Source organism: Pteropus medius, unplaced genomic scaffold (assembly GCF_902729225.1).
Source record: "Pteropus medius unplaced genomic scaffold, Ma_sr-lr_union100, whole genome shotgun sequence".
In the NCBI taxonomy this organism is placed as follows: Eukaryota; Metazoa; Chordata; class Mammalia; order Chiroptera; family Pteropodidae; genus Pteropus; species Pteropus medius.
Window position 1 is genome coordinate 19,861,943 of NW_024340696.1, and position 12,208 is coordinate 19,874,150.

General features: G+C 51.6%; 2 protein-coding genes across 2 annotated transcripts in view; one reads left to right on the plus strand and one right to left on the minus strand.

Annotated features, from left to right (window-relative positions):
• The window catches only part of CSTPP1 (centriolar satellite-associated tubulin polyglutamylase complex regulator 1), a 142,456-nt gene extending 138,503 nt beyond the window's left edge, over positions 1-3,953 (plus strand). Inside the window, exon 9 of the mRNA XM_039868972.1 lies at positions 1,092-3,953. Within this exon, the coding sequence (XP_039724906.1) occupies positions 1,092-1,251 (160 nt within the window). The 3' untranslated portion in view covers positions 1,252-3,953. The remainder of the gene's footprint in view (positions 1-1,091) is intronic.
• Positions 1,294-11,907, minus strand: ARFGAP2 (ARF GTPase activating protein 2). Its single transcript, XM_039868810.1, has 16 exons — positions 11,735-11,907; positions 11,447-11,565; positions 10,777-10,849; positions 10,134-10,265; positions 9,966-10,046; positions 9,081-9,162; positions 8,726-8,782; positions 7,580-7,632; positions 6,978-7,114; positions 6,744-6,875; positions 4,812-4,940; positions 4,598-4,732; positions 3,484-3,610; positions 3,232-3,325; positions 2,994-3,112; positions 1,294-2,539 (listed from the first exon to the last, which is right to left on the minus strand). Exons 1-16 carry the CDS (start codon positions 11,804-11,806, stop codon positions 2,519-2,521), a joined length of 1,563 nt encoding a protein of 520 aa, XP_039724744.1. The 5' UTR covers positions 11,807-11,907; the 3' UTR covers positions 1,294-2,518.
• Positions 11,908-12,208: the final 301 nt, after the last annotated feature.

Here is a 12,208-nt window from a genome sequence, read left to right on the forward strand (position 1 = left end):
GAGACAAATTCTTTAGAAATAACTCCAAGAAGTTTTTATATTTTATTTTCACATTGAAAACCAATCAAATTTGCTTCAGCTTCAAAGAGCACGTTTATGTAAAATTAACGCTAGCAGGGAGCTGCACTTTTTTTTTCTGAACGGGAAATGGGTTAAAGACCTTGCCACAAAGGGTCGGCACTGCACAGCCTTCTAGCCAGTTTCATTAAACATTGGCCAAGCACCTGCTCAGTGTCAGGACGGTGGGGTGCAGCTGTGAGCAAGACAGGCACGAGGAGTGCAAGCCTCCAGCCAAGACTGAAGGAAGGCAAGACAAGTGATCTTCAACTCCTTTGAATGAGCCAGGGGTCCTCCAGAAAGTAAAACCAACCGAGGGACTCAGGCAGAGCAGGCTGCCTCCTCTGAAGCGAAACCAGGGGTCACCACCACTGGGTACACACATCTCCTGGGCTCATTTCTGCCCAGACCAGGCCCCTGCCAGGAACTGGCTCCCAAAGTCCTGCAGTGCCAGGCTAGGACTGGAAGTTCCAGGCCTACCAAAGCTCCAGGTCCTACAAACATCTCCAGCTGATGAAACAGCTGGAAAATCCTCCCCTGCATCTGAATCATCAGGGGAGCTTGTTTACAATGCAAATTACTGAACACCAGCTTGGGATGGGGCACAGGATCTGGCTTAGAACACTGGGACCATTCCAAAGCTGTAAGTCCTAGATCCGGAAATCACTGGCTCAGAGCCCTACGGCTCCCTCCACCCATCCTTTCTCAACTGTCCGTCTTCCAGCTTAGTGGTTTACAGCGGTACCCCGAGGACCCCTAAGGTGGCACAGGGGTTCTAACAGCCCTATAGGGGAGAGTAGTTACCAAGCCAGGGGATTATACACATATACATCCTTTCTTCCTGGATTTAAAAGGATTCCATTAAGGCCTATATATTTTATTATTAAACTCCACTGAGAAACATGCCCCCACTCAAGCCTACTGTTGGGATGAGGCACAGGGCTGCTGAGGTAGCTCACCTGCCCACAGCCACATGGCACTGCGGATGAGTTAAAGGGCCAACTAATACCAGCTCTTTCCTCCGCGTGCAACAGGGTGGTGAGGTCGAGGCTGCACCGGACCTCGCGGCAGCACAGGGCCAAGGAGCCAGGGGCCTTTGGCTTTCAGAGAAGAGACAAGCTGGAGGCCCTGGAGAAAGTGCCCTCAGCTTTGGCACCAACGCCCTACCCATATCGGTGGGAGCCCAGAGAGTGAGGCAAGGGGCCCACACTGGGCAGGGAGGCAGGATCCAGAGAGGACACTACTACACTCCAACAGGGGCACAAGGCCCCGGAGGGGCTTTATTTGACACTACTATGTTTCAATACAAACAGTCCAGAAAGAAAGTCAAGTCCCTTTGGGGCAGGGTGTGGTGGGAAGAGTGGTTTGTGTCGCTTGGGATCCCAACCCTCAACCCAAAGGGGGTAGGGTGGGCCCAAACTGCCAGCATGGCTGGGAAAGATGGCACCAAGGATGACACAGTGCATGGCCCAGGGGCCAAGGGGTGAGGCTTACAGCTCTGTAGGCACCTCGAGCTCACACTGGTGGGGTGCTGTCCAGGCCCCCCTGAGCCCAGGATGATGCAGAGAAAGTGCTGAGCCCCAGGAGCCTGCTTCTGTCCCTCATGTCCTCTGCTTCCTTGGCCATCATTATGCTCACAGCATCCAGAGGAGGGTGCCACAAGGCAGATGAGACCCGCCATGGCCACCAAGCAGAAGAGAAAAGGACAGAGTCTCAGGAAGGGAGAGAGGGTCCTGTGGTCCATATGGATGGTAAGGACTCCAAGACACCCAAGAGGAAAAGTAATCCTCTAAGTGACCATGGTAAAGTGAGGTGGTGAGACAGCAGATCATCACTCAGGCCTCCAGTCTGATCCCAAATGAAATCTTTAGGTACAAGGTAGTTTCTAGCCCTTAGTAAGGCCCAGATGAAGTCGTTCCCCTCCCCTGCCCTCTCACAGTGCCCAGAAGAGGCCACTGGAGCAGCAAGAGCAGCAGCAAGTCCAGAGCCTCTCTCCCTGGGGGCTGGTCTACAGCTTAACTGTAGACCTCCCCGCTGGTTCTAGAGGGCAGGGGCCAATCCCTAGGTGACCTAGAAGGATCCCAGAGCTGGCGAAAAAGCCTTATACTTTTCAGTTGCCCTACTCGAGGAAGGGCTGGACCCAGACAAGCCATCCTGAGGGAACGACCTCCCCTCACTCCATGTGGTAGTACAAGCGAGCAGCAGCATTGGGGGTAGGACTGGAAGGACAATAACCTAGCACACGGGAGGGGTGTGAGGAGAGAAGAAAGGGCTCAGTTTACGGGCAGAGGTCAGGGGCTGGTACTGCCCGTCCCCCTCACCCGAGATCCTCAAAGGCCACCCCGCTCACACACCGCACATAAGTAACAATTCCTCCCCAGCTTCCAAAGGCAAGCTTCCCTGGCCTGGTAACCAGGGGATTTTGCTGCTGTCACCACGGTGCCTGAGCCACGAGCCTGGATCAGTAGGAACCATAGCGATCCTGGGGGCGGGGAGAGGGGGAAACAAAGTCAGCATCGCCAACCCTGGCAGCTTCCCAGCATGCACACACTCCCCCAACACAACTGGCAGCACTGGGGTACTGGGGCCGGCGGGTGAAGAACACCAATCTCACCATAGCAGAGATTGTTTTATATTTACTGTGGCCCAGGAACAGGGTTGTGGCCAGGTCCCAAAGGGGAAGCCCTGCCTGATCTCACAGAAGCTGAGGAAAAGAGTAGTCCAGGTGACAAGACTCGGGGGAAATCAGTACAGACGTGGCTTCATCTTCAGGAGAAGCCCAGCCCTAGTACTGAGCTCAAAGGAAGCTGCCCCTCCCTCTCTCCTTTGGGCTGAGGGGGGCTACCCAGTAGCAATGCCTGGATGTGGTGAGAAGACCAACCTCCCAGCACTACTCTTAGGCCCACCCACCCCAAGTCAAGCACCCCCAGCCTTACCTGCAAAGAATTCATCACACCATTGGCCAGCACAGCCATCTTCCCGGCCACAGACTTGACACCCTGCTTAAACTGGGCAATGTCAGCTGTGGGGAGCACATTCCCCAGAGATACGCTACCTGTAAAAGCAAGGGAAGGGGTAACCCAGAGCCCTATGGGAAGCCCTTCCCAGTCCATAGTGCCCTCCAGCTCTGCTCATAAGCCTTGCTTGGTGCCCACCACGCCACTGGGGCCTTACCTCCTCCATGAGCTCCATCCACGTCCCCAAAGAGGTCTGAAGAGCTGATGGCGCTACTGCCTGAGAGCTGCTGTAGCCGTGACCTGGCTTCATACTATGGTGAAGAAAAGGCAAGGCCTGGAGAGCTTTTGGGTGATGACCCAAGAACTCAAAAACAGGAAAGCCACCCTGGTGCTGAAGCCCAAAGCACTGGCAGGGAGGAAGGTCTTGCTTTTACCTGCTGCCTCCCACATCAGGATGGACACTACTTACCTCTGTATCCACCTCCCGCCCAAAGAACATGTCAGATGAGATGGCTTTGGCTCCTGCAAATTTCTGACGTGCTTCACTGGATTCGAGGCCCGAGCTCCGGCTGTCCACTTCCCTCCGATTTGTGACTCTGAGGGTGGATGTGGCACACCGACTCTAACCCTTCCTGTTACTATCAGTGGACAGTATTGCCACCCCATTACTAGCAACGGCAAATCTGGGGGTGCTTACCTAGGCCCTGTCTGACTTGCTCTGGGACTCATGAGCCCTCTCCCCTGGATGAGGCCCCTGTCTTCTCCACATTAAAGCCAAAGCACAGAGAGCTTGTGTCACCTCCCCCAGGCAGCGTGGAAATGTGGTTTGGAGGGGCCTAGGCTTCTGCCCCAAACCACTAGTTTCTTCAAGGTCAAGGATGTCATAATATCGCTACTGCTAATCTACTCCTAATTAAAACTGGCCTAACACTAGGGTAACCATATGTCTCAGTTTGCCTGGCTTTATACTTAACACTCCTGGCACAATTAATAGTAACCCCTTTTACTCTCAAAAGCATCCCAGTGTAGAAGAAAAGGCATTGTATGGTCACTCCTACCGAGCACTGATACACAGACACTGGGCTTAGTGGTTTCAGGTTCCATTACATTTAATCTTAATCCTTCAGCGGCCCTGTGAAGTCACTGCTTATGTTCCCATTTTACAAATAGATGACTTGCAGATAATTAATTAAACATTGCTCAAATTAAGATGGAATAAACTTTTAAGGAAAAAAATAAGATGGGGGTCAGAGACACATAACCCTCAGGAAGTCAGAGTGCAGAAAATCAGGCCCCTGCTGCGAGAGAAATGGACCTTGAACAAGAGGCTGCTGGGCCCTCTGTTATGATACGCACAGCTCAAACCAAAGCTCGATCGCTGTCTGATCTGGTGGCCACTAGCCACATGTGGCTATTTAAATTTGTTTAAATTAAATTAAAAATGTACTTCCTCAGTTGCACTAGCCACATTTTAATAACTCAGGAGCCACACCTAGTGGCTGCCACACCAGACAGTGCAGACAGGGAACACCTCCGTCGTCACAGCAAGATCAACGGCATAGTACTGCCCTAGACCACTCCACCTTTCTGAAATAGGCCGGATGCTTGAGATGGTCACTTCTGGCTCCTTCTCCTCCATCCGCTCCACACCCCAGGTGGCATCTGTATCCCAGCGGGAACCAAAACTTTCCCCCAAGGAAAACGGGTTGTCCTTGTACCTAGGGAGACAGTAGAATGGCTCAGAGAAGCCTGATGAGAAACATGGTGGGCAAGTCTGTGGCCCAACAACAGCCTTACTTTGGGGGTCCAGAGGCAAAGGTACCAACATCGTCAAACAAGTCCAGCTGCGAGCGGGAGGATTTTGCACTCACTGGGGTTTCCTGCTCAATAACCTGCATCTCAGACAGCACCGAGTGAGAGACAGAGCTGTGGAGAAAAGCAGAGCCAGGCACTAGTGTCACTGCCCAAGAGAAGATGCCCAGCGCGGCTGGCATAAACCTGAGTTCTCCTTCGCTGGGCACCACCCAGAGCCTTCTCCCTCTACCTGCGCACAGGGCTGGGCCAGGCCCAGCAGGGAGCGCTCAGAACTGTGCTAAACTAGAAAGCACACCCTCAACTATCACACAGTTGCTTTATTTTTCTCAAAATAAGGTTTCCCTAACAAATGCCCATTTACCTGTTATAATTCTAATGTGCACCAAATGATAATGCTGTCTTTAGAAACAATGAACAGACTTGCTGCACTACAACCTTCACCAAGATAGATGCATACACATAAAAAGGAAAAGATAAAAAATGCCCCAGAATCAGGAAAATGCCGGCATTTTTAAAAGCATGAAAGGATGAGTTCTTAATCATCTCATCCTTTTAAAAAGAAAACATTTCAAAGTACAGAGCCTGGCCTTATGCAGGAAGACCTGGACCTGCTATGTGGTTGTCCAGTGAGAAGCACCGAGCTGGGCAGGCAGTAGCAACTCTCAATGCCTCTCTTCCTGTGTTGTGATCCACAGAGCTGTTTTAAGGATTAATTTCACTAAATTCATTAAAAAATATCTGCAGCTTTTAGCTGGCAGAACCCCAAGGAGTGAATATTTTGCAACAGGGTTTTAAATTGGGTGGGCTGGGTTTAAATAAAAGAGCCTTTCACACTACAAAAAAGAAAAACTGAAAAATTGTTCATACCCTTTAACCCAGTAATTCCTGGAACCAAAAAAAGGAAAGGGAGGAGACCTACAGTTCTTTTCGGGATTAAAATTGTATTTCCCTGATTAGCTGTGGAATACACTAGGAGCACACAGGCTGGAAGGGAATCACTAAAGTCCGACCGGCACACGTTCTGAAAGACTAAGCAGAAATACTCAGCCTTACCTTCTTCCAGAGAAAAAGCATAATGGCCAAATACACTGAATTTGGAATCAAACAGTTGTGTTCAAAACCTATTTCTGCCAATTACTAGGTTTGTGGGCTCCAGACAAGTTGCTTAATTGCTCTGAGTCTCAATTTTCTCATCTGTAAAAAGGGATAACACCACCTTCTGCAGTGGACTGTTGTGCTTAAGTAATTAAGGCCAATGGTGGGGCTCACGCCCCCTCAAAAGTAGCAACATAAGCTAACTGCAGCCAGGATTACTGGCTCCACCACTGGTAGATATTCCAATTTTTAAAAGATCAAAAATGTAGTATCACTGAAATCTCTAGTTAACGCTTAGTGTAGAGCAAACAAAATATGTAAGAGACTGAGAGACTGGTTTGTAGCCTTGTTTTTGTTTAGGAAAACCAGAGCAACACAAAGCCAGTGGTCCTGAGACAGGAAGGGTACTGTCAACTAGAGGGCATTTCAATGTCGGGGGTATTTCCGGATGTTAGTGTCTGGCAGTACTACTGGCATTGAGAGGGCAGGGATTAGAGATGTTAAAAGCCCTGCAATTCTCATCAGGCAGGTCTTGAAAAATAAAGAACTATCCCACCAAAGTGCCATTAGCACTCTCGTTAAGAAATATCACCTGAGACTTGGATAAATCGAAAGAGCAGCTGATCTTGTGTTTCATTCATTCAACAAATAGTGAGCACATACCTATTATGTGCCAAGCACTGTACTAAGTGCTTTAAGACAATAAGTGAAGCCATCTTTTCAGGCATACTAAGCCCAGAACCCCAAACTGCTAGCAGGACCTGCAGTGCTTCCCAGAACGATGGCATTTCCCTGCCACACCCCGGAGCTGAGCCTCACCTTCGGGATACCAAGCCCATGCCCAACCTCTCTGCCTGCTCTCGCTTCTTCCCTTCCAGATTCTGCAGCTTCTTTTCCTCCTTTTTACGGTCAATCTGGAGCTCCTGGTAGGCCAGACGCATGGAGGCGACCCTTGGAGGGAACAAATGTTGTCAGAGCGGCACCCATCCTGACTTGTCCTACCTGCCCACCCAATCCCACAGGAGCTGCAGGGCCCCTCTGGCAAACACTCACACGGACTCCTCAGCCTGCTTCTTGGCATCAGCCACCTGCTGCTCACGGAGCTTCTCTGCCACCTGGGCCTGCCGCTCAATCTCACTGAAGCTCTGGCTGCTCACCTTTTGGGCCCCTAAGCCTTTCTTGGCGCCCAGCTAGGAGGAAAATTATGTAATGGGGGACTTGCCAAGCACAACGTCCTCTGTTCCCTCCCAGGCATGGGTACTCTAGCTACACCCACAAGGAAAGGGTTCCTTCTTAAAGTTCAGGGTAAAAATCAGAAGCCCAGTCAGCACAGTCGAAAGGGAGAACAGGGCCTGTGCTAGAGCTGGGTATGAGGTGGCTCACACAACCCCAGCAGAGGCCTCAGGGCCTGACAACAGCTAATGCTGACCGGGCTCCCCATGTGCCAAGCACTCCAGGTACACGATCTCTGACTCCTCTCCTTCAAAGAGCCCCTTAAAGAGAGGCACCTTAACAGCCCTTGCACAGTTAAGATTCAGAGAAGTAGAGTACCTTTGCCAAAGTCATGTAGCCAGTAAGTGGTAGGGTCAAGGGGTGAACCAGGCAGTCTGACTCTGGCTCCTAAGCACTCCACCAGACCGCCTCTCCTCACCTACCCCTTTCTTAGCTGCTGCTGGCTTCTTCTTGCCAATGAGGGAGGTTTTCAATTCTGCATGAGAAAGCAGGTGGGGCATGAGTGAAGACAAAGGGAGGTCAGAGGCAGCAGCTCAGTCCACGCCATGCAGTTTCTTGGCAAGAGCTTCTAAAAGGAACAGCTTCAGGCAGGGAAGGGCAAAGCTGCCACCACCAGTTCCAACTAATGGAACAGTGCTGGGACAGTCCCAAGCCAAAGGCAGACAAGATGAAGGGAGGTTACTGACTCCCAGCAGATTAAGACAAGAACTAGACCTGAAGCAGCAGAGACCAAGTCCCTGAACCAACATGAAGGCTAGGCAGGGGGCAGGTGCCGAACATCAGCCTCGGTTCCTAAAGCAGGGAGCTGGCGTGCAGGGGGCCAGGCTCCCAAGCGGCTGTTGGTTACCTCTGGCAGGAAGAGCCCCTTTAGGTGACAGATACATGGACTCTGGAGAGAAACAGACCTATGGCTAAGAGCCTCCACACAGCTCCCAAGCCCAGAGGCCAAAGTTGTTCCCGGAGGCCCCTACAGAACCTCGCTTTAGACCAAGCCATGCCAGTCTTCTCATAGGGTCAGTCTGACAGTCATTCTGCTGGCTTCCTGCCTCAATCCCCAAGGGTCAACAGAACAAACTGAGGTCGGCAAATGGATCGTTCACCCTGAACCAAGTCTGAAGGACAGTAAGGAAAGAGTAGAAAAGAGCTAAAAGACCAGGGACTAGCTGAGAAAGGGCAATGTCGCCTCCAGCCATGAGCAGCTCAGAGCTGTCCTCCCATCCCATGAAATGAACCAGACAAACCAATCCCACCTCGGACCTCAGGGCTAAGCGTCCAGTCTCATGCTGACCTCCCCACACTCTGGTTAGACCCAGCCCCATACCCAGAGGCATACCCCAGACCTTGCACACCAGCCCACCCATGTTCACCATTCAAAGGGCCGGGTTCTAAAGTCCTTGTAGTCAATGTTGCAGCCACAAATTCAACCCCAGTCTCTGCTCCAGAGAGTTAAGGTGCTCAGCCTCCTGGGGCCCCAGTCCACAAGACCAGGCAGCAGCAGCACATCTGAGAAGAGCCCTCGAGACCCACCCTCTCCCAGTCACCCCACACCTGCCAGTTATCATACTGACCCAGAGAGGCTTTGGGTGAGGTGCCAAGCAGGTCCGTGTTGGGGCCATGCTCCTGCTCTGTGGATACAATGGAGGGAGTGAGGCTGTAAGGCTCAAAGCCTCCTGTGACTTCCCCTTAAGGGAAGTGACAGAACAAGAGTAGGGGGCACTGACTTTCCTCAGCTTGCTGAGGCCACCAAAAATAAAAATAAAAAGAATGCCCACCACTTCCTCCAAGGGACTGAAATGAATCCCAGCCCATTCAAAGGATATAGGAGACACCTCCACTCCTAGTCCTTTGACGAGGTGTCCCATTCCCATCCCTGACTTCTTTGCCAAGACCAGGACACTTGGTTGGAATCCTGGCTCAACTCACGTGCCAGTCCACTAGTCTCTGCAGACAGGGCTGACTGCTGCGTCTCTGCTGGATCAGGAGCTGGTGCATTCCAGGCAGGAGGCTGAAAAGGAGGCCAGATCACAGAAGCCTCAGTGAGCCACTCCTGCTGGCCAGGAGCACCAAGAACCTACAAGTACCCAGGTCCTACTCCAAGCCCATGAGGAAAGGAGACTAGAGGTTAGAGAGCAAAATTATAGTTGCTATTCACTATGGAAGGAAGCAGTAGGAAACTAGCAGCCATCTCTACCCCTCCACTGTTTACTTAGAACCAGAGCCCATTTCCCTAATTTAATAACAACTACTGGGCACTTACAATGTGTCAGGCACAAGTCTAAATCCTTTCACACATAACCACATTTAATTACAACAAACCCTGTGAAGTAGATACATCTCTATTGTAAAGACGGGGTTTTGAAACGTTAAGTGACTTAGCCATCATCCTAGAAAAGCCAAGTAGAGGAATAGGGATTCAAACTGAGAGTCTGGCATCAGCACCCAGTGCCGAACAAGAGGAAACCTTTTCCCATGGTGGGTTGCTGGGGAGGGAATCCTTTCATTGTCACCAACCACAGTGCCTTTCTTATAGGGAAAGAATCCAGGAGTTGTTTGGGACTCCTAACAGCTCTTGAACCTTCAAGAAGCTTCCTCTCCTCCTTACCACCTAGGTTTATAGGGTTCATTCCTAAGGAGCGCCCCCTACTTATGGGAAGGGGAAACACCTGGGCCTACCTAGTAGGCCCCAGACATTCCCTGTATCACACCAAAGCGAATGAAATCCATGCCCATGATCGCAGAAGACCTTAGCCTTGATAAGTAAACCACCTGCCAGGAACAATCACGGAAACGTTCTTTGTGGGCACTCACTTGAGTGTGTTCCGTGAAGAAATCAGAGTCCTTCTTCTCCGGGGAATGACTGGGAGCACTACTCATATTGTCTATCCAAAGCTAGAAGGGAGAAAACACCCTAGAAACACAGGGCTCTGAATATTCCCACTCACCCCACTACCCCAGCCCCAGGAACCAGGCACTTACATCAGTGCCATGCCTAGCCAAGGCCGCATTCCCCAGCTGCCGGATCTTTTCCCGGTACATCTGAGCAGCTCGGCTATTATATTTGGTGTTGGCATCATTGGCTGTGCATCCATGTTGGCGGAAGAAAGCTGTCTGGAGAATAAAGAAGAGAAGAGTGTACCACAGGAGATTCTCCCTAGAGCAAAAAAGGCACCCCCTTATAACAGTCCAGTTCTTATTTATACAGGATGATACACTCTATCGACACCAACAGTTTTTCATAAAGTTCTCAAATTCCTGCAGGAAACACAGCCTCCCATCCTGAGATGACTGACTGAAGCCCAGCCCTCACTCAACCCTACCTGAGGACAGCAAGCCATTCCCGCTCTGCCCATCCTTCTTCATCCAGGGTCATAAGACCTGGATGACTGCAGAGGCCCTAACTCCCTTGGCCTTTCCTCAAGAACATCTGCTCAGTTTACTTTGAATCTGAAGCCCCTTTAAGAAGAACACTGACCAATTTCCAAATTTAGAGAGTAGTGTATAGTGTTGCTTTAGAGAATTCTCTGAACAGAGAAATTGAGAGGGCCTCCTAAGAAGTCATCCTAAAGTTAGTATCCAGGCAGAAGAGTAGGGGCAGGAAGATGGCAAGAAAGAGCTTTACCGCATTGGCATTCCCGCCGACCTGCATACACCTCAGCTGGTACCAGCTCCAGTTGGAATCCAACTCTGTGGACCTGTGTGCAAGGGCTGCATGTCATTCACCAGCAGATACCAGTAGACACTTTCCTAGCAGACCCATTCATACCTGTCATTTGACCTGGGACTGCAGTAGGCGCCCAGGAAACATTACTCAGTCACCACCCTGCTTGCTCTGCTCTACCCTGTCCACGAAAGCTTCCCTCTTCATTTATCTAGTCAACAGGGTCCTAATTATTTTCCAGGTCCGAAAGGAGGTCGAATTCTCAGGCACTCAAGTTTGGATTTGGTTTTCCCCTTAAGGACGGCCAGTCTCACTTCAAATATACTTGACCAATATGTCAGCTACGACAAAGTCAATGTAGTTAACTTTTCTCCAGAACTAACACTCAGAGAGTCAAGTTTGGTCGCCAGGAAAGAAGGGAGTTTTGACCCAAACGCAGAGACAACAGCCTATGTGACAAGGGGCCCACACAGGCGGTTCCCTCCCGTGAGAGGCTAAGGACCTCCCCGGGATGTTTCCGAACACCGAATTCAGGACGGTCCACGACGGTTCAAGTCGAGGCAGCCACTCTCCCTTGATGAGCACACAGCCTCGGCCCAGCAGAAGCACAGCAGCCGCAAAGAGACCCCACCTGATGAAGCTGAGATGGACGCCCAGGGAGCGGTGCACCCCAGAGCAGTCAATGCACAAGAAAACACCGTATGTGATGCTGGCCCAACTCGGATTCTTGGCACCACAGTCGAAGCAGGCCTGGGTGGAGGAAGCGATGAGCGAATGATCAAGGGCCCCGAGTCGAGGCCGAAGGCTGCCACCCCAGGAAAACAGCCCACGTACGCCCCTCTCCCTCCCTAGGGCCTCAGGGGAGCCAGGAGAGTCGCTCTTGGCGGCGCAAGAACCCGCCTGCTTCCCACTCACGCACCTTGTTGGTCGGAACTGCGCGAAGTCTCCTAAAAAGAATCTGGATTTCGTTCTTACTCGGCTCCGCCGCCATTTTCTCTCCTTCCCAGACACCAGCGCGACCGACGGGCCCCGTAAAGGGCCAATCCGCGGCCGGGATGGCAGAGTACACACGTCGGCCTTAGCCACGCCCATGCCGGCCGAGGGGTGGGGCCATTTGTCCCGAGCTGGACCAATGAGCGGCCGGCGGAACATGCGCAGAGACATCAGCAGCCTTTGTCCCACAATAGCCTCCTGAATCCACGCCGCGCCACTCCGGAGCCAATCCGTAGCCAAGGCCCTGTGACGGCCCGCTGGTCAGCCCCAGCCACGCCAGATCGCTACCCTTGGAAGGTGGAGCCACCTCCCAGAAAGCGTGGGCTGCAAGGCCAGGGACCCGGGTCTTAGTTCGAGCCAGTTCACGATGGATGAGTAATGACAGCCCTACTATGCCCTC